The sequence below is a fragment of the Macrobrachium rosenbergii genome, chromosome 35 (assembly GCF_040412425.1).
Source record: "Macrobrachium rosenbergii isolate ZJJX-2024 chromosome 35, ASM4041242v1, whole genome shotgun sequence".
NCBI lineage: Eukaryota > Metazoa > Arthropoda > Malacostraca > Decapoda > Palaemonidae > Macrobrachium > Macrobrachium rosenbergii.
Window position 1 is genome coordinate 6,544,354 of NC_089775.1, and position 24,691 is coordinate 6,569,044.

Below are 24,691 nucleotides of genomic sequence, written 5' to 3' on the forward strand. Positions count from 1 at the left end.
GGAGTGGGGTTGCTTCTATCAACCTGAACGGAAAATAGAACAGGAGCTCCCGTTGGGTGCTTACCTGCATCGACCGTCAGATCTAGCATGTAACAGCACATCTGCTCCCTGCCCGTGGGAAGAGAGCCAGGTTGGGGAGAAAGAAGAGAGGCCAGTCACTCCACATTCATTCTCCCAACCACAGCCATACATCTTAAGCGAGATGCAACCAGTCCTGTTAGAGGAGCTGGGTAAGCTACACAACTTGTTGAGCAGCCACCACAGGACCCAAGGAAAAAGTGTCCAAGGACTTGTGAGCAACATCCCGGAGGTAGGAGGTGAAGGTGATCTGTTGGGACCACACACCTGCCTTCAGCACCTGCACAACCCACGTTCTTCCAGAATGACAGGGATGGACCAATGCTGCGGACTTCGTGAGCTCTCGGACGAAGCGTACTGGTGTCCTCTTCTCCTGCAGCAGAATACGCTCTCCTTATCGTCTCACAAAGCCAGAAAGAGATGGTGTCCTTGGACACTCTTTCTAGGTCGAGCCAGTACTAACGAAGAGTCATCGACATTCAGGCCAGACGTCCAGTCCTCTTCAGATAGCACCGCAGCACTCTAACAGGACACAGTAGCATCTCGTCTGGTTCATTATCTACAGTCTTCTAGAGAGAGGATTGTAAAAGACTCAAACCCTGTGTCAGGGACCGAAGGATTCTGAGTCTTCGCTACAAAATCCAGGACGAAATTGAGCGTAACTGATCCACATCCCTCAGAGTGTTTAACATCGAAGGAAAGTCTGTATAGTTCGCTAACTCTCTTCGCTGATGCAAGGGCCAGCAGGAAGACAGTCTTGAGGGTCAGATCCCTGTCTGACAACTCTCGTAAAGGCTCGTACAGTGCACGAGTCAGGCTCCTTAAATTCGAGTCATCCCACGCAGGGGGCCTCAGATCACTGGGTGGGCAAGACCTTTCCAAGCTTCTCATCAGTAGGGAAATCTCGAAGGAGAAAGAGATGTCTACTCCTTTCAGCTGTAAGACTAGGCTGAGTGCAGCATGGTAGCCTTTCACAGCTGAAACGGAGAAGGAAGACGAGGCAGTCCACAACCTGCTGAATAGTAGCTCTGACCAGAGAGATACCCCGTCCATGACACCAATCACAGAAGACGGACCACACAGCTGAAATGGAGAAGGAAGACGAGGCAGTCCACGACCTGCTGAATAGTAGCTCAAACCAGAGAGATAACCCGTCCATGACACCAATCACAGAAGACGGACTACTTTCCCTGGTATACCGCTGCGGAGGATCGTCTGAGGTATCTGGCCATCTCCATTGCTGCACGATGTGAAAAGCCTCTCGCTCGCAGCAGATGGTGGATAACCTCAACCCGTAAAGACACAGGGACTGCATTACCTGGTGGTATCGCTCCAAGTGGGGTTGACACAGCAAGCTGGGCCAGGGGGGATCTCTCTTGGCACCTTGGAGAGGAGAGGTAGAAGGTCGGGATACCAAATGGCCGCCAGCAGAATCATTCTGAGATTCGGAGTGATCATCACTTAGTTGATCACTCAGCGAATCAGACAGAACGGATGAAAGGCGTAAACGTAGAGGTTGTCCCACGGATGCTGGAACACGTCCTCCACAGTGGCCCATGGGTCAGGCATGACAGAGCAGAAGACCTGGAGTTTTCTGTTGTGCCGGGTGGTGAACAGGTCGATGTCTGGATGCCCCCACAGGTCGAATAGCCTTTCAGTCACTTTCGAGTGAAGGGACCATTTGGTTCCTATCACCTGATTCTGGCGGCTGAGCTTGTCTGCCATGACATTCCTCTTGCCTGGAATGCACCTGGCTGACAGCTCTACCGAGTGAGCCATGGCCCACTCGTGTACCTGCATTGTCAACTGGTGGTGCGGAAGGGATACTAGACCCCCTTGCTTGATGATGTATGCCACTACCGTGGTACGGTCGCTCATCAGTAACACAGAGTATCCCATCACTCGATCCCCGAACCCTTGGAGAGCCGGGAAGGCTGCCTTCAGTTCCAGGATGTTGATGTGAAGGTGCTTGTCTCAGTGCCACACACCCGAAGTCAGCAACTCCTCCAGGTATGCGCCCCATCCCTCAGTCGATGCATCTGAGAACAGCAGCATGTCCAGAGGGGGAGTATGCAGGGATACTCCTATCAAGAGGTTCCTGTCGTCTAACCACCAGCGAAGGTCCTCTCTCACCTCCTCAGAAAGAGGAATGAGGAAGGACTGGGGATCTCGGGGCTGGGACCAATACTCCTTTAGCCTCCACTGTAGAGACCACAGGTGAAGACACCCATGAGGTACCAGCTTCTCCAGCGACGACAGGTGACCGATGACAACTTGCCATTGCCAGGCTGGCTGCTCCTGTCGTGACAGGAACAGCTGTGCTACCTGCCTGAGCCTGCTGATACCAGAGTACGAGGGAAAGACTTTCACTGCCACCAAGTCTAACAGCATGCCCAGGTACTTTGTCCTCTGCTTGGGGATGAGATCTGACTTCTCAAGGTTCACCAAGATCCCAAGATCATGGTAAAACTTGAGGAGTCCATCCAAAGCCAGTCGTCGAGATCCTGTAGCAATCTGTGCGAGCCCAAAAGCTAACAAGAGAGAGATGACTCTCATGAATCCTGGGGAGCAGTTGAGAGCAAGAGTGCCTGAATTGGAGCCAGTCGTCGAGATACCTCAATAGACGTATCCTGTGTGAGTGGGCCCAAGCTAACAAGAGAGAGATGACTTCTCATGAATACCTGGGGAGCAGGTCTAAGAGCCCATCCCCTGGCAAAAGTGCCCTGAACTGGACTGACTGTCTCCCTCAAGGACAAAGCGGTCCTTTGGAGGTACAATTGCCAGAGGACAGATGAATGGGTATTTGAAAATCTATTATCCAGCATCCTTCAAGTCCACCCCCACCTCTGGCAGCATTTTGAAGTCGTTCTCCTGATGGAAGCAAGCACGAATCAGAGCTGTTTCCATCGTGAACCACTCTGGTGAACAAATCAGTTCAGGGGAGAGAGGTCTAGACCCGACTGGTCTCCATCTGTCATTGGCCTGGCGCATCGCCTGCAGGTCATTGCCAACTCGGGCCCCACAGTGGAGAACTCTTCACTTCAGGACCAGGTTAGCAACTGGGTGAGGTGAGTGCCTTCTGTAGTCTCCCAAGGCGGAGTCTGCGCCCCTGGAAGGAGCCCAGGAGGACCATAGATCAGAGGGGACTGCCTGGACAGGCGGTGGCTTCAGGGTTGCGGCTTCTTGCTGAGGAGGCAGATGCCAGGTTGCTGCTCCTGGATCCACTGGCCTTGCTGGCAGAAGCAAGGCAGAGGGGGGAAGAGGGCCGGGGTTCGATCGCAAATCTTGCCCACCAACCCCCTAAAGCGTGGACCAGGCAGCCCCCAAGCCATGGGTGGGTCCCCAGGGAGCCCAGTGGTCCCTTCCCCGAGGAGCGCTTTGTATCTCAGCCTGGGTGAAGCAGTCTCCTGAGGAGGGAAACTCAGCAGACCCCGGCCCTTCCTGCACCAAGCGGAGGACTGAGCCAGGCACGTCGCCTGCGGGGGTAGAACTCATGCCACGGAAGGCCCAGGAATGGCTCCACCCAAAGCCAGGCTGGCTGCAACCGCGGATGGTGGCGGCATGGCTGCCTGGGACTGGAAGGAGTCGAGTGCACCAGGCTGGCTGGTGTGAACTTGCAATGTCCTCTAGATGCGCCCCAGCCTTCTTCGAGGCTGTAACCTCTCGGGAAGACTGAGCAGGGGACCTCTTCTCTGCTTCTCCAGGTGTCCAGATTTGAGGGACCGGAATATATGCAGACTCAAGGCAATACTCAAATCAAAACTCAATGCCGGAAACATGACAAAAGCCATAAACACATGGGCAGTACCAGTAATCAGATACATCGCAGGAGTAGTGGAGTGAATGAAGGCTGAACTCTGCAGCATAGACCAGAAAACTAGAAAACACATGACAATACACAAAGCACTACGCCCAAAAGCAAATACACAGGCTATAAATAACATGAAAGGAGGGGGGAGAGGGCTACTAAGCATAGAGGACTGCATCAACATCGAGAGCAGAGCACTGGGGCAATATCTGAAAACCAGTGAAGACAAGTGGCCAAGGAGTGCATGGGAAGTAAGACTGATAAAAGCAGATGAAGATCCAGAAATATACAGAGACAGGAGAATGAAAAACAAAACAGAGGAATGGCACAACAAACCAACGCACGGACAGTACATGAGATAGACAAAAGAATTGGCCAGCGATGAAACAAAGCAATGGCTACAGAGGGGAGAACTCAAGAAGGAAACAGAAGGAATGCTAACAGTGGCACAAGATCAGGCACTAAGAACCAAATATGTCCAAAGAACAATAGATGGAAATAACATCTCACCCATATGCAGGAAGTGCAATATGAAAGACGAGACCATAAGCCACATAGCAGGCAAATGTTCAGCACTTGCACAGAACCAGTACAGAAAGAGGTATGATTCAGTAGCAAAAGCCCTCCACTGGAGCCTGTGCAAGAAACACCAGCTATCTTGCTGTAATAAGTGGTACGACGAACACCAACCTGAGGGAGTGAAAGAAAACGATCAGGCAAAGATCCTCTGGGACTAGGGTATCAGGACAGATGGGGTGATACGTGCCAACAGACAGATGTGATGTTGATTGACAAAATCAAGAAGAAAGTATTACTCATTGATGTGGCAATACCATGGGACACCAGAGTAGATGAGAAAGAAAGAGAGAAAACTGATAAGTATCAAGACCTGAAAATCGAAATAAGAAGGATATGGAATATGCCAGTGGAAATTGTACCCATAATCATAGGAACATTAGGCATGATCCCAAGATCCCTGAAAAGGAATCTGGGAAAACTAGATGCCGAAGTAGCTCTAGGACTCATGTAGAATAGAATAGGATGACTGTGATATACAAAAAAACAAAAAATAAATAAAAAAATAAAATAATAATAATAATTCATTTTATTTATCAGTCCCCAAAAATTAACTGGAATGAGGAACACAGACTACGTATTAAGGTAAATCTTTCAGTGTTGGTCCCACACCTGAGCACCACTTAGTTTGAATTGAATATAGAATTTGGGTCAAAGGCCAATCACTGGGACCTATGAGGTCATTCAGCGCTGAAATGGAAACTGACAGCACAAGGTTTGAAAGATGCAACAGGCATACAATCTCAGAGTTACACTATGAATCAATTGTTAGGAGAGGGTGGAAAGTAAGGTGGAAGAAAGAGGATATGAAAGGAGGTACAGTAAAACAAACAAAAGGGGTTGCAGCTAGGGGGCAACGGCACACTGCAGAGAACCTTAAGTAATGCCTACAGCGCACTGCACAAGGTGCCCCGTTTAGTTTAAGGCTTGAAAGATGTCGCTGAGAAGTACATGCCCTGCCCTTCTGTCCTTGAGAGGTGAGAACAGAGGGTTTTGCATCTTCCCACTCTTTTAGTAACCTTCAGTTTTTAAAGACGGTGAGTCACCGACTTACAGCAGATTCGATCTTAAGGCACCTTTTCAGCGCCGTTAACAGCATTTTACGGCACCGTAATTTTGTTGCATCAAGTTATGGCACCATAATTGCTGTTGGCGGTGTTGACAGGAAGAATAGGCATCAAGCTAATGGTTAAACAACAACTTATGGCAGAAACCAACTTGCGGTGCAGTGCTGGAACGAATCCCCCACATAAGTCAAGGACCTACTTTTAAGTATAGCCATTTCAAAAGGTTGCAGATACACGGATCACATCAGCAATAAAGTACCCAGATTAATTAATTAATCCAGTCTACCACTGTCAGTCTGTACTTTTAATTTACATTTGTTGTATGGATATACAAAAAGCAGCAAGAATCTTTTAATGAACAAATACACTCGATGAAAATCTGGCTTCACTGCTGAAAACATTTCACTAAAACATACTGTACGGCAGTCACAAATACACCAAATGAGAGGGGAAATAATTTGCAAGTGAGGGAGGTTAAAGAAAACTAAATGCATAATTGCAGTAGGTCTTTATTATTCTTACTTATTCTTTTTGCTTTTTATTTTCTTGAGATAGAACTCAAGCTCTTTACCTTCAAGAATGTAACCATCACAGCGTCCACACTGACCAGGGCGGGAGGCAATACAAGCTGGTGGGGAGAGAAACAAAAATATTTTATCCTGGTAAGTGCTATACATATCCAAATTCAACCACCATACATCCGTTCACGTTCCCAAAACACTCAAGAAACACCAGATACAGTCTCTTTTCATCTATGAATATTCTACTACGTGAAAGTTAAGTAGACTTCATGGCTGACTCCTATGAAACATTACGGAAAGCAGCAATAGCAAAGCAAAAACTCTAATATAATCTCTTCCTAATGCACCAATAATCCATTCCTAACACATCTGTGTAGATACGGAGAGAGAATGTCCATGTGACTTTTCCTTTATTTTGCCAGTGAATCATTTAAAGATCCTTCTCAAAATAACTCAAACATTTCTAAAGGTTACCATCATGTCATATTTATGCTTAGGTACAGTATTGTGTTTAGATGCTTTTGAAAAGAAAACAAACTGTTCAACAACTACATCTCAATCTGCATCAGTGAAGCCTATTACTACACCCACTCAACATGGCTACAGACCACACCACTCCACAACAACACTACTCACCAACCTTACACAAAAATACAAGATGGCATTAACTCCAGACGCCCACCACAAGAACACTGCTAATCACAATAGACATAAGTAAAGCCTTTGGCGCCATCTCTAGACCACTTCTCATCAACAAAGTTTACAACACCACACTACACAACAACATCAAACGCTGGCTCTGTAATTACTTAACAGACAGACAAACATTTGTACACTACAATGGCAAGTCATCAAAATCAGAAACTTCCCGAGCAGCGTCCCACAAGGCTCAGTCCTAAGCCCAACACTTTTAACCTATTCATGCATGACATATCAACACCACCTAACAACATATACATCTCCTCATATGCAGACGATCTAACAATCATATCAATACATGCAGACAAAAACGTATGCTCCACAAGTACAGACTTACATAACACAACTTGAAAACTGGCTCACACAAAACAGATTACAGGTAGCACCAACAAAATCCACAAGTACACTACTCACTAGTCACAACAAAGAACATCAGTACAGACCCACAGCAACGCTGAACACCACAATTCCACACACACCTAAACAAAAAATCCTAGGAGTCACATACAACACTTCAATGTCATTTGCTCCACATGTCAGTAACATCATCAAGAAATGCAGACCTAGACTAAATGCACTAAGATCACTAACAGGCACAACATTTGGACAACAAAAAAACGCTCATCACAGTATACAAACAATACATCCGCTCCATAATAAACTATGCCAGCCCAGCCTGGCACCCTGCCATATCAACACACAACTAAACAAACTACAAATAATACAAAACACAGCTCTTAGAATCATCCTTGGCAGTACACAATCCACACCAATAGAACACTTACACGCGAAACCAAGATTATCACCATCAGGCAACACTTAGACATGAGAGGCACACAATTCTTGGCATCGGTCATAAACAACACAAACAGCCCATGCTATTACCTTCACGAACACCCTCCAACACACAGGCAAATAGCGAATACCACACAGACACTATACAAATATCTTGAATTCTATACCACCACCCACAGACATCACACAAAACAAAAAGCACATCTATACTCACCTCACCAGACAAGCACTTAATAACCTTCCCAACAACAAAATACTCAAACACACCCCACCCAACATAAGCAGCACAGAAACACAGCTCTCAAGATTGGAGAGAGTACACCTGACTACGACTTAGCTGTGGTCATCACCAATCACTAAACACCTACAAACACCGCATAGACAACACCCAAACAGACATATGTCCACTCTGCCAAGTTAGTCCCCACACAATTACACATCTCTTAGTAAATTGCCCTTACTTGGCAGCCCCTTAGACAACAACACAACATCCACACTACCACACAGTTATGGTCAGATCCAGTAAGCGTGGTGTCCTTCTTTGCTTGTGTGCAGGCTTCCTGGCATAACAGAGTCTGGGGAACCACAACAACAACTACACCAAGGCTACTAACAAAGACTTTGAGGACACCATTCATCATGCAACTAGTAGCTTCTCTGTCATTCTACCCATTTATCACGTCAAACGTATTAACTTAAACGTATTCAACTCATCAACCATGTCACGAAACACTTGTTAAAAACTTCTTACCTAGAACACGTCCTGTCAAGAACTGCTCTTCAAGAGCTGGGTCTACTTTTGCCTTCTTTTGACGTTCAATGTATTTCTTTTGGGTCTTCTTGGACCTCTTCTTGTTGATCACGTTCTCCTCAGCTGCAGACTAAACAAAACCACTAGATTTGAGTGTCCATTCTATTACATAAACTACACAAGATTAAAAATAATGCTCTTAAAAATAATTGAGTAGAATTTGTTGAATGTAACATTCTCGGATCAAACTGTAGCAGTTAAAGAAATTACTTTATGTTAAAACAATGCGGTAAGCCTGTACCCTCCTACAAATTTTTTAAAACATCTACTTCCACATGAACTTTATCAGAACTGGAATTTATAAGCGGACAATAGTATTATGAACGTAGTATATACGAATATAAGAAGGCCCATAAAACACTATTTAAACGTTGAAACCATATATTTAGGGCACTAGCTTCTGTGCCCCTGTTCACTGGTAGAATATACATATCTGCAGATTTTGATCACAAATTCACTGATGTTTTAAATATCCTTAAGTTAATTCACAGCCCTGAATGAGCGTTGATATACCCTATAAAAATGACGTACCCTACAAATCCATTCAAATTTTTAAAAAGTTTGGTGAAATTGCTTTTAATTAAATGTGGAATGCTACAAGTTAAATATTAATATAGATAGTATGCCAAGTTCATATGAAGATAGTAAATTTAAAGAGATTTTCATAAACAGGAGTGATGGGCAATTTAGATATTCTTAATGATGATAATCTTATTAGTATTTTAAAACAAACATCTAAAATTTAGACAATACCAAAATAAAAATAAAACTCTCTAACAAGTAACAGATGAATATATTGTACTGTACATATATTTTCATATACATTTAAAATACTAGATAATTTATCAAATAGAAAATGAAAATAATCAAAACTATCACACAATTAATAACACTCCAATTAACTTTCGTAAATGGCTCAATCCAGATTCCACAGATCAAAACATGGCTGGTCCGCTCTCGAGTTCTGCATATCCTCTGATTTTGTCCAGCTAATTGAGGAATCAACGCATACTTCTGGTAATAGATTAGGACCTCATATTCACATGTTCCAGCTATTGTTAAGTCCAAGTATATGGTGGAACACCCAACTATTTGCGGTTCAGGATTTGCGGATTCACCTATTCGCGAATTTTCCTGTGGAACATAACTCCAAACAATTCGTGGGAAATTCACCTGTTGACGGATTTTTTCATATTATTATTATTATTCAGTAAATGAAACCTATTCATATGGAACAGGCCCACCAAAGGGGCCACTGACTTGAAATTGAAGCTTCCAAAGAATATTAAGGTGCTCATTAGGAAGAATTAAGAGGAAGTAAAGGGAAATACAGAAAGAAGAGATACTTGTCTAATATATTAGAACAAGACGTTGACGTAGGGGAGGCACGACCTATAAAGTCCATATAGGTTGAACCCCTCCAAAAGAGACACTGTTAAAGACGAAGTGAAGTACATGCTGGACCACAATCTTGTAGTCTAATTGTAGCCCCTGGAGCTCTCCAGTAATCTTGGTTAAAAAGGAGGGTGGCCAGCATTGACTGTTTTGTTTATCGCAAGGTTACTGTGGTTACAAAGACAGACTCCTTCCCCATGCCTTAAGTGGAAGATTGTATTGACCGTGTTTGGTCTGCTAAATATATTAGCAAATTTGATTTGCTGAAGGGTTACTCACAGGACAGTCTTTCTCTCAACCAAGGGAAGGAAAATTTCTGCATTTGTGTTGAGTGACGGGCTGTATGAATGCAAGGTTATGCCATTTGGCATGAAAAATGCAGCTGCCACCCTTCAAAGACTCATGAATTTTATCACTCGTGACTTAGAATAAGAGTTCTATTTGAGGTACTGAGAAAGGCTGGCTTGGTAGTTAACTTAAACCCTTACAGGGCGGGCTAAATATATATTAAGCACACCCCCAGATTGGGCAAACTTTAATGTTGGCCAATTTGAGAAAAAACGCATCAATGGAAAGAGGAAGATATACAAATGCACACAGTATAAGAAGAAATTCTAAACATTTTTCTTTGCCTTCCATGGGAAATTGAAAGTGAATATTTATAACCCTATGTGGGGCCTCTTTTCCAAGACACTCGTAAAATTATGCTAATTTTACAAAATTATACATGTTTTTTTCTAATAATTCATACTTTATTTTGTAAAATTATAAATACAGCTCACACAATGTCATAACAGATAAGAACTAAAATCAGTAACAAATAATGAGTTAATTTATTGTAAAATATTTATGATATTTACTGAGAACTAAACCAACAGCAATCCTTGGGTATACTTATGAGTGAATAAGCAAAAAGACATCCTGGGACAGAGAGGGGCTGTACATTCCCCCACCAAGTTTCAAGTCACACTGATCCCCTCTGTCCTGTACTTAGCTAATACAGTTGCCATAAGTCGTTTATGGCCCATTAAAGTGATATGAAGATCTTTCCTGCTAAATTCTTCCAAACCACATGGTGCGTAATATTAATAATCACATGAGTTAGCCCATTGTTCACTCAAAACCTGTTGTAGTTCCTCATATCATCATGTCCATCCAGTAAGGGTTACGGAAGAGTGATTTTGCTCAGGCCAAGGTAGTTTATCTTGGGCACGAGATAGGCCTGGATAAAATTACTCCCAAGAAAGCAAATGTGGGGTCAATTTCAGACTTTCCAACACCTCAATTAGGAGAGGAATAAGATGTTTTCTGGGCACACGGTAAGTTATTACTGCACGTTTGTGAAAAACTTTTCTGACGTTGCTCATCCCTTAACTAATCTTTTGAAGAGAGATGTAAAATCCATTTGGGGTCAAGTGTCAGGAATTATTTGAAAAAATTAGAAGCTTCTTTTAAGAACTTTTCCATTACTACATTCACCAAACTTTTCTCGGCCTCTTTGCTTGGCAACAGATGCCAGTGATGTAGGTTTGAGATTTGTCCTTCTTCAAAGACTTCCCGATGGAACAACTCATCCTGTGGTGTATTTCTCAAAGAAGCTGTTACCAGCAGAGAGGAGGCACTCGACCATAGAGAAGGAAGCATTGTGTTTAGTTGAAAGCCTTTGTTCATTTTGAAGTATACCTATTATCCTCTCCAACTGAATATAAATCTTGCGCTGGAGTCTTACTCTGCAAGAGTATGACCCTAACATTCGACACATCTCTGGCAAAAGTAATGTTCTCCCTGATACTATATCTAGAGCCTTCGGAAAGGTTTAATTTGTTTAGTACTAGTAGTTCAAACAATGTCTCGATGTTAACGGCTATTCTTACTTTTCAGGTTCTATATTTTATTTTAACTTTGTTTTGTTTTGTTAAAAGTATTACCATACACTGTATAAAGTTTGCCTTTTTCTCCCTTAAATAGCTTTCCAAATTTTTTATTTGAATTTGAGATAATCATTTATCTAAAATGCACGTATCATACTGACAATTTAAACATTTATAGATACAGATAAAATGAGAGAAATTAACAAAACAATTGCGGAGAATTGTTCAGGGGTATCAAGCTGTCGCGTCCTCGCTTCAACTTTGAGGTTCCAACTGCAGATCATCATCCTCAGTAGAGAGACTGTCCTTTTCATTGTCTTAAAGCAACAGGCTTTCTTTTTCATTGCCTAGCAGCAGGCCTTCCTTTTCAGCTGCCTTAAAAGCAGCAGGCCTTCCTTTCATTGCCTTGTGCAGCAAATTTCCTTTTCATGCCTTAAAGCAGCAGGCCTTCCTTTCATTGCCATAAAGCAAAGACCTTCCTTTCATTGCCTAAAATCAAAGATATTTTCCTTTTATTGACTTTAAAGCAGCAGGCCTTTCTTTCATTCCCATGCAACAGGCCTTTCTTTCATTCCTTGGCAACAGGTTTCCTTTTCATTAATGCATAAGCAACAGGCTTTCCTTTCATTGCCTTAAAGCAACAGGCCTTCCTTTCATTGCCTTAAAGCAACAGGCCTTCCTTTCATTGCCTTAAAGCAACAGGCCTTCCTTTCATTGCCTTAAAGCAGCAGGCCTTCCTTTTATTGCCTTAAAGCAGCAGGCCTTTCTTTCATTCCCTTAAGGCAACAGGCCTTCCTTTCATTGCCTTAAGGCAACAGGCTTTCCTTTCATTGCCTTAAAGCAACAGGCCTTCCTTCCATTGCCTTAAAGCAACAGGCCTTCCGTTCATTGCCTTAAAGCAACAGGCCTTCCTTTCATTGCCTTAAAGCAACAGGCCTTCCTTTCATTGCCTTAAAGCAACAGGCCTTCATTTCATTGCCTTAAAGCAACAGGCCTTCCTTTCATTGCCTTAAAGCACCAGGCTTTCCTTTCATTGCCTTAAAACAACAGGGCTTCCTTTCATTGCCTTAAAGCAGCAGGCCTTCCTTTCATTGCCTTAAAGCAACAGGCCTTCCTTTCATTGCCTTAAAGAAACAGGCCTTCCTTTCATTGCCTTAAAGCAGCAGGCCTTCCTTTCATAGCCCTAAAGCAACAGGCCTTCCTTTCATTGCCCTAAAGCAAATAGACCTCTCTTTCACTACCTTAAAGCAGCAGGCTTTCCTTTCATTGCCCTAAAGCAACAGACCTTCCTTTCACTGCCTTAAAGCAGCAGGCCTTCCTTTCATTGCCCTAAAGCAACAGGCCTTTCTTTCATTGCCTTAAAGCAGCAGGCCTTCCTTTCATTGCCCTAAAGCAACAGACCTTCCTTTCACTGCCTTAAAGCAGCAGGCCTTCCTTTCATTGCCTTAAAGCAACAGGCCTTCCTTTCATTGCCTTAAAGCAACAGGCCTTCCTTTCATTGCCTTAAAGAAACAGGCCTTCCTTTCACTACCTTAAAGCAACAGGCCTTCCTTTCATTGCCCTAAAGCAACAGACCTTCTTTTCACTGCCTTAAAGCAGCAGGCCTTCCTTTCATTGCTTTAAAGCAGCAGGCCTTCCTTTCATTGGCCTCTAAAGCACAGGCCTTCATTGCCTTAGCAACAGGCCTTCCGTTCATTGCCTAAAGCAACAGGCCTTCCTTTCATTGCCTTAAAGCAACAGGCCTTCCTTTCATTGCCTTAAAGCAACAGGCCTTCCTTTCATTGCCTTAAAGCAACAGGCCTTCCTTTCATTGCCTTAAAGCAACAGGCCTTTCATTCATTTCCTTAAAGCAGCAGGTCTTCCTTCATTGCCTTAAAGCAACAGGCCTTCCTTTCATTGCCTTTTAAAGCAACAGGCCTTCCATTGGCCTTTAAAGCAGCAGGCCTTCCTTTATTGCCATAAAGCAACAGGCCTTCTTCATTGCCTAAAGCAGCAGGCCTTCTTCTCATTGCCCTAAAGACAGACCTTCCTTTCTTCACTACCTAAAGCAGCAGGCCTTCCTTTCATTGCCCTAAAGCAACAGACCTTCTCCTTCCACTGCCCTAGTTACAGGCCTTCCTTTCATTGTCTTAAAGCAGCAGGCCTTTCTTTTCATTGCCCTAAAGCAGCAGACCTTCCTTTCACTGCCCAGCAGCAGTCCTTCCTTTTCTTCTCTTTGCCTTAAAGCAACAGTCCTTCCTTTCATTACCTTAAAGCAACAGGCTCTATTGCTCTAAAGCAAAGCAGGCCTTCCTTTCTATTGCCCTAAAGCAACAGGCCTTCCTCATTGCTTTAAACAACAGGCCTTCCTCTTTCATTGCCCTAAAGCAACAGGCCTTCTTTTCAATGTTTCAAACCAACAGGCCTTCCTTTTCTCCATTGGGCAAGGTTCTAAACAACAGGCCTTCCTTTCACAAGGTCTTAAAGCAACAGGCCTTCCTTTCTATTGCACCCTAAAGCAGCAGACCTTCTCCTTCAATGCCTTAGCAGCAGTCCTTCCTTTTCACGCCTGAAGAAACAGACCTCCTTTCATTGCCTTAAAGCAACAGGCCTTCCTTTCATTGCCTTAAAGCAACAGGCCTTCCTTTCACTGCCTTAAAGCAGCAGGCCTTCCTTTCATTGCCTTAAAGCAGCAGGTCTTCCTTTCATTGCCTTAAAGCAACAGGCCTTCCTTTCATTGCCTTAAAGCAGCAGGTCTTCCTTTCATTGCCTTAAAGCAACAGGTCTTCCTTTCATTGCCTTAAAGCAGCAGGCCTTCCTTTCATTGCCACCTTAAAGCAACAGGCCTTCCTTTTTCATTGCCTTAAAGCAACAGGCCCTTTCATTGGGCCTTAAAGCAACAGGCCTTTTTCATTGCCTTAAAGTAGCAGGCCTTCCTTCATTGCCTGGGCAACAGGCCTTCTTTCTCATTGCCTTAAAGCAGCAGGCCTTCCTCTTTCATTGCCTTAAAAGAATGAGGCCTTCCTTTCTCACGCCTTTAAAGCAGCAGGCCTCTTTCATTGCCTTAAAGCAACAGGCCTTCCTTTCATTGCTCAGCTAACATGCATTCTCCTTTCTTTCATTGCCTTAAAGCAACAGGCCTTCCTTTCATTGCCTTAAAGCAGCAGTACTTTTCATTGCCTTAAAGCAACAGGCCTTCCTTTCATTGCCTAAAGCAGCAGGCCTTCCTTTTCATTGTCTAAAGCAACAGGCCTTCCCTTTCATTGCCCAGCAGGCCTTCCTTTCATTGGGCATAAAGCAAGAGACTTCCTTTCACCTTCGGGCCTTAAAGCAGCAGGGCTTCCTTTCATTGCCTTAAAGCAGCAGCAGGCCTTCCTTTCTTATTGCCTTAAAGCAAATATATCTTCCTTCATTGTCTAAAGTAACAGACCTTCCTTTCATTGCCCTAAAGCAACAGACCTACCTTTTATCATGCCTAAAGCAGCAGGTACCTTCCTTTCATTGCCTTAAAGCAACAGACCTTCCTCTCACTGACTTAGCAGCAGGCCTTTCATTGCCTTAAAGCAACAGGCCTTCCTTTCATTACCTTAAAGCAACAGGCCTTCCTTTCATTGCCTTAAACAGACCTTCCTTTCATTGCCTTAAAGCAACGTAACAGACCTTCCTTTCACTGCCTTAAAGCAGCAGGCCTTCCTTGCATTGCCTTAAAGCAACAGGCCTTCCTTTCATTGCCCTAAAGTAGCAGGCCTTCCTTTCATTGCCTTAAAGCAACAGGCTTTCCTTTCTCATTGCCCTGAAGCAACAGGTTTTCCTTTCATTGCCTTAAAGCAAGAGATCTCCTTTCACCGCCCTAGTGCTGTTATATCTTCCTTTTCATTGTCTTCCTAAAGCAACAGACCTTCCTCCCCACTGCCAGTCTAAAGAGCAGGTCCTTCCTTTCATTGCTCAAAGCAACAGGCCCCTCTTCATTGCCTTAAAGCAACATACCTTCCTTTCTTTGCCTTAAAGCAGCAGGCCTTCCTTTCATTGCCCTAAAGCAAGAGACCTTCCTTTCACTGCCTTAAAGCAGCAGGCCTTCCTTTCATTGCCTTAAAGCAACAGACCTTCCTCTCACTGCCTTAAAGCAGCAGGCCTTCCTTGCATTGCCTTAAAGCAACAGGCCTTCCTTTCATTGCCTTAAAGCAGCAGGCCTTCATTTCATTACCATGAAGCCACTGACCTTTCTTTCATTGCCTTAAAGCAGCAGGCCTTCCTTTCATTACCATGAAGCCACTGACCTTTCTTTCATTGCCTTAAAGCAACAGGCCTTCCTTTCATTGCCTTAAAGCAGCAGGCATTCCTTTCATTGCCTTAACGCAGCAGACCTTCCTTTCATTGTCTTAAAGCAACAGGCCTTCCTTTCATTGCCTTAAAGCAACAGGCCTTCCTTGCATTGCCTTAAAGCAACAGGCCTTCCTTTCATTGCCTTAAAGCAGCAGGCCTTCCTTTCATTGCCTTAAAGCAGTAAAATTTTCCTTCTCAATATTTTAAAATGAAGAGAACTTCCTATCATCATTGCCTTAAAGCAATGTATCTTCCTTTGCCTCATGTCTTAAAGCAGCAGGCTTCCTTTCATTGCCTTAAAGCAACAAGCCTTCCTTCATTGCCTTAAATAATAGGGCCCTTCATTTCATTGCCTTAAAGCAACAGGCTTTCCTTTCATTGCATTAAAGCAACAGGCCTTCCTTTCATTGCCTAAGCAACAGGCCTTCCTTTCATTGCCTTAAAGCAACAGGCCTTCCTTTCATTGCCCTAAAGCAACAGACCTTCCTTTCACTGCCTTAAAGCAGCAGGCCTTCCTTTCATTGTCTTAAAGCAGCAGGCCTTCCTTTCATTGCCTTAAAGCAGCAGGCCTTCCTTTCATTGCCTTAAAGCAGCAGGCCTTCCTTTCATTTCCTTAAAGCAGCAGGCCTTCCTTTCATTGCCTTAAAGCAGCAGGCCTTGCTTCCATTGCCATAAAGCAACAAACCTTCCTTTCATTGCCTTAAAGCAGCAGGCCTTCCTTTCATTGCCTTAAAGCAGCAGGCCTTCCTTTCATTACCTTAAAGCAACAGGCCTTCCTTTCATTGCCTTAAAGCAACAGGCCTTCCTTGCATTGCCTTAAAGCAGCAGGCCTTCCTTTCACTTCCTTAAAGCATCAGGCCTTCCTTTCATTGCCTTAGCAACAGGCCTTCCTTTCATTGCCTTAAAGCAGCAGGCCTCTCCTTTCATTGCCCTAAAGCAACAGATCTTCCTTTCACTGGGTCTTAAAGCAGCAGGCCTTCTTTCCATTGCCCTAAAGCAACATACCTTCCTTTCTCTCATTGCCTTGCTGTTATGGGCCTTCCTCTACTGCCCTAAAGCAACAGACCTCCTTTCACTGCCTTAGCCAACAGGCCTTCTCCCTTCCATTGCCTTAAAGCAGCAGGCCTTCTTTTTCATTGCTTTAGCTAACAGGCCTTCCTTTCATTGCTTTGTAGCTGTGAGGCTCCTTTCATTGCTCAAGCAACAGGCCTTCCTTTCATTGCTCAAAGCAACAGGTTCCTTCATTGGTCTTAAAGCAACAGGTTTTCCTTTCATTGCCTTAAAGCAAACAGGTTTTCCTTTCATTGCCTGTGTTAACAGGCTTTCCTTCATTGCCTTAAAGCAACAGGCCTTCCTTTCATTGCCTTAAAGCAACAGGCTTCCTTTCATTGCCCTAAAGCAATAGACCTCCTTTCATTGCCTTAAAGCAACAGGCCTTCCTTTCATTGCTCTTAAGCAACAGGCCTTCCTTTCATTGCCTTAAAGCAACAGGCCTCTCATTGAATTAAACAACAGGCTTTCCTTTCATTGCCTTAAAGCAGCAGGCCTTCCTTTTCATTGCCTTAAAGCAACAGGCCCCTCCTTTCATTGCCTAAAGCAACAGGCCTCCTTTCATTGCCTTAGCAACAGGGCCTCCTTTTTCATTGCCCTAAAGCAACAGACCTTCCTTTCATTGCCTTAAAAGCAACAGGCCTTCTTCATTGCCTTAAAGCAACAGGCCTTCTTTCATTGCCTTAAAGAACAGTAGCTTCTCCTTTCATTGCCTTAAAGCAACAGGCTTTCCTTTCATTGCCTTAAAGCAACAGGCTTTCCTCATTGCCTTAAAACAACAGGCCTTCCTTTCATTTCTGCCTCAAAGCAACAGATCTTCCTTTCATTGCCCTAAAGCAACAGACCTTCCTCACTGCCTACAACAGGCCTTCCTCTTTCATTGCCTTAAAGCAACAGGCCTTCCTTTTCATTGCCTTAGCAGCAGACCTTCCTTCATTGCCTGCAAAGCAACAGGCCTTCCTTTGCATTGCCTTAAAGCAGCAGGCCTTCAATGCCTTAAAGCAGCAGGCCTTCCTTTCTTACATTGCCCTAAAGCAGCAGGCCTTCCTTGTACGCCTTAAAGCAACAGGACTTCACTGCCTTAAAGTTATAGCCTCCTTTCATTGCCTTAAAGCAGCAGGCCTTCCTTTCATTGCCTTAAAGCAGCAGGCCTTCCTTTCATTGTCTTAAAGCAGCAGGCCTTCCTTTCATTGCCTTAAAGCAGCAGGCCTTCCTTTCATTGCCTTAAAGCAGCAGGCCTTCCTTTCATTGCCTTAAAGCAACAGGCCTTCCTTTCATTGCCTTAAACAGACCTTCCTTTCATTGCCTTAAAGCAACGTAACAGACCTTCCTTTCATTGCCTTAAACAGACCTTCCTTTCATTGCCTTAAAGCAACAGGCCTTCCTTTCATTGCCTTAAAGCAGCAGGCCTTCCTTTCATTGCCTTAAACAGACCTTCCTTTCATTGCCTTAAAGCAGCAGGCCTTCCTTTCATTGCCTTAAACAGACCTTCCTTTCATTGCCTTAAAGCAGCAGGCCTTCCTTGCATTGCCTTAAAGCAGCAGGCCTTCCTTTCATTGCCTTAAAGCAACAGGCCTTCCTTTCATTGCCTTAAACAGACCTTCATTGCCTTAAAGCAACGTAACAGACCTTCCTTTCATTGCCTTAAACAGATCTTCCTTTCATTGCCTTAAAGCAACAGGCCTTCCTTTCATTACCTTAAAGCAACAGGCCTTCCTTGCATTGCCTTAAAGCAACAGGCCTTCCTTTCATTGCCTTAAAGCAGCAGGCCTTCCTTTCATTGCCTTAAAGCAGCAGGCCTTCCTTGCATTGCCTTAAAGCAGCAGGCCTTCCTTTCATTGCCTTAAAGCAACAGGCCTTCCTTTCATTGCCTTAAACAGACCTTCCTTTCATTGCCTTAAAGCAACGTAACAGACCTTCCTTTCATTGCCTTAAACAGACCTTCCTTTCTTCATTACCTTAGCTAAACAGGCCTTCCTTTCATTGGGTCAGCAGCAGGCCTTCCTTTCATTGCCTTAAACAGACCTTCCTTTCATTGCCTTAAAGCAGCAGGCCTTCCTTTCATTGCCTTAAAACAGACCTTTCCTTTCATTGCCTTGTGCCAGCAGGCCTTCCTTGCATTGCTCAAAGCAGCAGGCCTTCCTTTCATTGCCTTAAAGCAACAGGCCTTCCTTCATTGTCTTAAACAGACCTTCCTTTCATTGCCTTAAAGCAACGTAACAGACCTTCCTTTTCATTGCCTTAAACAGACCTTCCTTTCATTGCCTTAAAGCAACAGGCCTTCCTTTCATTACCTTAAAGCTGCAGGCCTTAATTAAGGATCTGACTGGGCTTTGCAGTGTCAGCACTTCGTAGCTTTCCAATGGCCACATTACTATGAAGGCTAACAAAATTCTACCGTAGTTGGTTTTGATAACCGATTATTATTAGCATTTAACATTTAAGGTGTGTCATAATCCTTCTACGCACCAGAAGGCAGTGCGATGAAATTCGGCATAAAAATGAAAAGCAAGAGACCAGAAAATATACATAACAGTTATAATAGAGCCAGTCATGAAATTATATACACTCCTTCATTTCGCTAACATGGTCACTCAATTGACAGTTTGGATCACTTCAATTCCTTCACAAAAACACCTATATTTTACTCTTTGAAATTTTCAGAGGTTTCAACTGAGAGAGAGAGAGAGAGAGAGAGAGAGAGAGAGAGAGAGAGAGAGAGAGAGAGAGTCCGTTACGGGGCCTGAACCATACACGTCATTAACCACCTCATATTTCTGTTAAAAAAAAAAAAAAAAATAACTGAAAAATCCTTTCGAATAGTATACTGTACCATGGATATTCCAACCTTGAATTGAACTGATTATAGAATTTCGGCCAAAGGCCTAGCACTGGGACCTATGAGGTCATTCAGCGCTGAAACGGAATCTGACATTGAAAAGGTTTGAAAGGTGTAACAAGAGGAAAACCTCTTGTTAGGAGAGGGTTGAGGGAAGTAATATGGAAGAAGGAGAATATGAAAGGAGGTACAGTAAAAGGAACGAAAGGGGTTGCAGCAGCTAGGGGGCCCATTGAAGGCACGCTGCAGAGAACCTCAAGTAATGGCTGCAGATTCCAACCTTGGAGGACTTCACAATCTACGAGTATTTTTCGAAAATGTTCAAAATCCCCAATCCTGTGACCACAAAACTCCTTTTCATAACATTTTCCAGATTCCCAAAGATAGTTCAAACCTCCACCCCCTACAAAAGCAAGAATATGACCCAATACTGTAAGAAAAAAAACTACCTAGAAACGTCTCAAGATTTCCAATATAAGAAAAAACTACCTGGAAACTCATTGTTCTTACCGGTGTCCTTACTGCCATTTCTACTACACCTGAATATCAAAACTACCTCCCCGTTTTCGCGTTTAGAACTACACTGAGGCTTACCCGGCCGCTGTCAGGGACTCAGGGAATGTATTGCATTGGCCGATCAGAGGTCTCCAACGTACACAGTTTCTATCGCCCTCTCTCACTGGCTGAGAGCTTCGGTTTTTAGGCAAAGCGTCTTCGTACACGACCTCCCATTGGCTGGTGGAATGAGAACCGATTTTCACAAGGTATTTGTAAGGGGACCGTTCTCCTTCGTTGTCATACATACACTCGAACATTTAGTCTTAGTGATAGTATAAGAGATTTCATCACACATTACTGTTACGACAGTTAATAATAAAAAAAAAAAACAGAAACCAGAATATCCAACAAACCCTTGAATATATGCGTACCCAAATCTCTACATCGACGAAGTAAATCATATTGAAATAACTTGCTGATCTAAACCATTGATGTTTCTTCCTCCAATTCTTTATTGCCTCTTCACAGGTAGCTAGTTAGATATCAGTTCGAAATCAGACCTATAGTAATTTCTCTCTCTCTCTCTCTCTCTCTCTCTCTCTCTCTCTCTAGGATTGTTATCTGTTGGTGGCTCTGAGATTCTATGGAAGTATTCTGGTCTAGTTAAAGAAGAAACTACTTAATTTTTTGTATTAAGACAAAATCTAAATTTTGGATCAAATATTTATAGATAAAGTCAAGGGGATGAAATAATATGTCTCATGAAATTAATGCTTAAACAAGAAGCATAGAACCTGCGCTATTGGTGTCGTCAGTATATTCCAACATTTCTGTATTTTCTTTCTCAAGTCTTACCTCCAGAGGTTTGGGTAGTTGAGGTCTATTTGCTTTCCGATCTATACTGGGGTTTTCACATACTTATAATAATCTCCATTGCTTTTAGAAGTTGAGGATTTGGTGGTGTACCTTAAGCTTAATTCTTCACTGCGGACTGAAAGAAGGGGTCAGCCTGCGTTCACTTACTCTCTCTTCTTGCTGTTTCCCTTTCCATTCTGTTACTTCTTGTGAACGTCTGTTTCCCTTTCCATTCTGTTACTTCTTGTGAACGTCTGTTTCCCTTTCCATTCTGTTACTTCTTGTGAACGAACACCAAAATACTCTTTGGAAGCCTGAATTTCAAGCCAATGGCCTCTTTGGTGGGCTTGTTCCACATGAATAGGTGGTTTATTCATTTTCCGAATGACAGTAATAATCAAAATCAAGAAAAGTATCACTCTTTGATGTCGCGGTACCATGGGACACCAGAGTAGATGAGAAAAAAAGACAGAACAAATTGATATGTATCAAGACCTGAAAATCGAAATAAGAAGGATATGGAATATGCCAGTGGAAATTGTACCCATAATCATGGGAACACTAGGCACGATCCCAAGATCCCTGAAAAGGAATCTGGAAAAACTAGATGCCGAAGTAGCTCCAGGACTCATGCAGGAGAGTGAGCTACTAGAAACAGCGCACATAGTGAGAAAAGTGATGGACTCCTGAGGAGGCAAGGTGCAACCCGGAACCCCCCCACACTATAAAAACCACCCAGTCGAATAGGATGACCGATAGGGAAAAAAAGATAATAATAATACTGTATATGCTGGCCAAAGAGGGAGTGTTGTACTGTATATGCTCCTGTACTTATGTGTAATCCCAAGTCATTTACTACATCTCATTTTTCCAATTAAGTTTTACAGGCTGACCCATAAATTTGGCAGGCATAATCAAACTTGCTTAGCATCAAAATGTGACGCCATCTTCAATACATTCAGTGCCTGTATAACCCCGCTGGTGAGGTCACTTATATGCTTCTGCAGCACTCGATCTGCTGCATTAGATAGCGAAGTCATCTGCAAATGATGACCCTGGGACCCCAGCCTGGTAGGGTCCATTAAACTGCTGACTGCTATTGCAGGGTAACACTTAGAAAGCTACCTTACGCCAACTTTTTTGGTAGAAATCTGATGAAAAAATTACGAAATAATACATACTGCCTCCAATGATACAAGCAGTCAACTGCTTTAGAAAACCATTCCTCCAAGTGGTATCATAAGCTTTCTCTATATAAAAGATGATTCCAGTGACGTTTCTGGATGGCAAATGCATTTTGGATCTCCCTTGATAACATTAATAGTGAGTCTAATATATAATAATATTCTCTCAAAAGCCAAACTTCCTATTTGATATGAGATTTTTTGTTTCCAAATACCAGACCACTCTGTTGGTATTGACCATCCCTTCAAACAGCTTGCATACAGAGCTTGTAAGAGCTATCGACCTGTAACTCTGAGAGTCAGTTCGTATCTCTTCATCGTTATTAACCAATGCATTACTCCAGAACAACGTGCAAGTGAAATTAACCTAATAATTGAGGCAAACTATTAAATACATCAAGACTTTCAAGTCAACAGACACAGAAAAGCAAAATAAGGGAAGAACAATGAATGTCAGTGTAATCATTTCATGTAATAAAGTCAACAGACACAGTAGAATCTTGCGTGTTATTTGTTGAACAGCCTTCACTCACACCACAAGTTACTGGAAAACAGGTTTACATAATGCATACAATGAGGCCAAAAAATTCTATATTACAATACATTCATATAATTTCAAATTAACATTCTATCCTTAAATACACTGTTCCTGGAATGGTATTATGGGTTCTGGGTGGAAGAATAGCTGTTACGACAGTTTGACTTCTAACTGTTCATTAACTTTAGACTGTCTTGTAAAATAAATGCTTAAATACATATCAATAACAAATAAAACCAATAAACTACAGTGTTTAGAAATTACAGCCTTAGACACACAAACAATAAACGTAAGACTTAAACTCAATGAACCTCAACAAATTCACGTAAGCACAGCTTACCTTAGGTTAGAAACTATATAGAATTGCTGTTAGCTGTCAGGTATCAAGAAAGTATTCACAAGTGCAGTCTATAATATAGGATCTTTTAGTTAACATACTTTGCTATTTATCAGGAAGCCAGACACCCCGCCCCCCCCCCCTCCCCCAAGTGTCTGTTAAGTTTAGGTGCTACTGTTCACAGATGAATGAATACAATTCCTACCATTGCATTTTGTGTTGACATGGCTTCAAGGTATGTATACTCGTAAGAATGCTAATTCACTTACTTCAACACAACCTTCCTAAACAGTGATAACTGTAGTGGAGAGCCCAAGCAACAGCACTGGACAAAATGGTTATTTTAAAAAGTCTACACTTTACTGGAAATATCTTACTTACTTCTACTGCATACAAACAGGTTGTCCTAAACAAGTGTTATTACTCTATAATTACAGAGTATTGCAACAATGAAGTAACTGATTGTTTATCTACTGCAAGTTTCATCTGCATCCTTCCAATTTTTCTGGATAGCTGTCACTAAAGATATTACTACAATCTAAACTCTAGCGCTAAGTAGTTAATCAAGTAACTCTTCACAGCATCAGTCCAAGACATGCACACAAAATGGCGCTAGCAACTCAATCATGTGTTTTTCTCAAGTGTGTTCTAACTTGTCTGCAGTCTAGTGTTAATTATAAATAAACCAGCCAGTGACACTGAAAGACTGTACAGTATTCTGCAATTCACACTTATTTCAATTACAGTTTTGAAAAGCTTCACTGGAAATACCTTGTTTCAAAGTTAATCTCAACACATTATTTCACCTTGTTAGAGAGAGAGAGAGAGAGAAAGAGGGATAGAGAATAGCACAATTTTCAAAACTTATGACAAACTAGCTATTATTTGTCATCAATTTTTTTCATGTTTGAAGAATTTAAACTACTGTACTGTACTATTGCCTTTAAGAGGGTTTGTATCTACTCTTATTTCTAGCCGTGTTTACTCGGCAAAACAGTTGTTCAATTCAACATCATTAAGAGTAGATTAGGAATTGGCTAAGAGCTTTCCTCGCAAACTGCGATGCCTTTTCAATAACATTCACCCTGAAATACTTGGCAGTCTCTAGAAAGGGTTTCTTTGGAGCTCTAGACGAAATCACTGATGCTAGGTGCATGGAAGAAAGTTGCTTTGCGACATTAAGGAGGCTTCTGTTAATCGCCACGTCTTCTGCTGAATCAGCCTTGAATGTTTTCCTACAGACAGGACATTCTTGCTTCCCAGCCGAGATAAGCCCATCAATGCAAGGGCCACAGAACGTGTGGGAACAAGGGAGAAGTCTCGGGCAGTGATCTTCAGTGTACAAATTACTGCAAATGTCACACTCGAGGTCACTGAATTCCTGAAAAGGACCCAAAAATTAGTGACCGTCCAGATGCAAGTGTGATCTTCCACAAGACATAAGCTACTGCTTATATCAGGCACTCA

General features: G+C 42.9%; 1 protein-coding gene across 1 annotated transcript in view; it reads right to left on the minus strand.

The window, feature by feature from the left end:
• Positions 1-6,022: 6,022 nt before the first annotated feature.
• Positions 6,023-24,691, minus strand: part of LOC136856446 (small ribosomal subunit protein eS8-like) — a 192,820-nt gene continuing 174,151 nt past the window's right edge. Inside the window, exons 5-6 of the mRNA XM_067134329.1 lie at positions 8,296-8,425; positions 6,023-6,157 (exon numbers count right to left, since the gene is read on the minus strand). Coding sequence (XP_066990430.1) covers positions 6,048-6,157; positions 8,296-8,425 — 240 coding nt within the window. The 3' untranslated portion in view covers positions 6,023-6,047. The remainder of the gene's footprint in view (positions 6,158-8,295; positions 8,426-24,691) is intronic.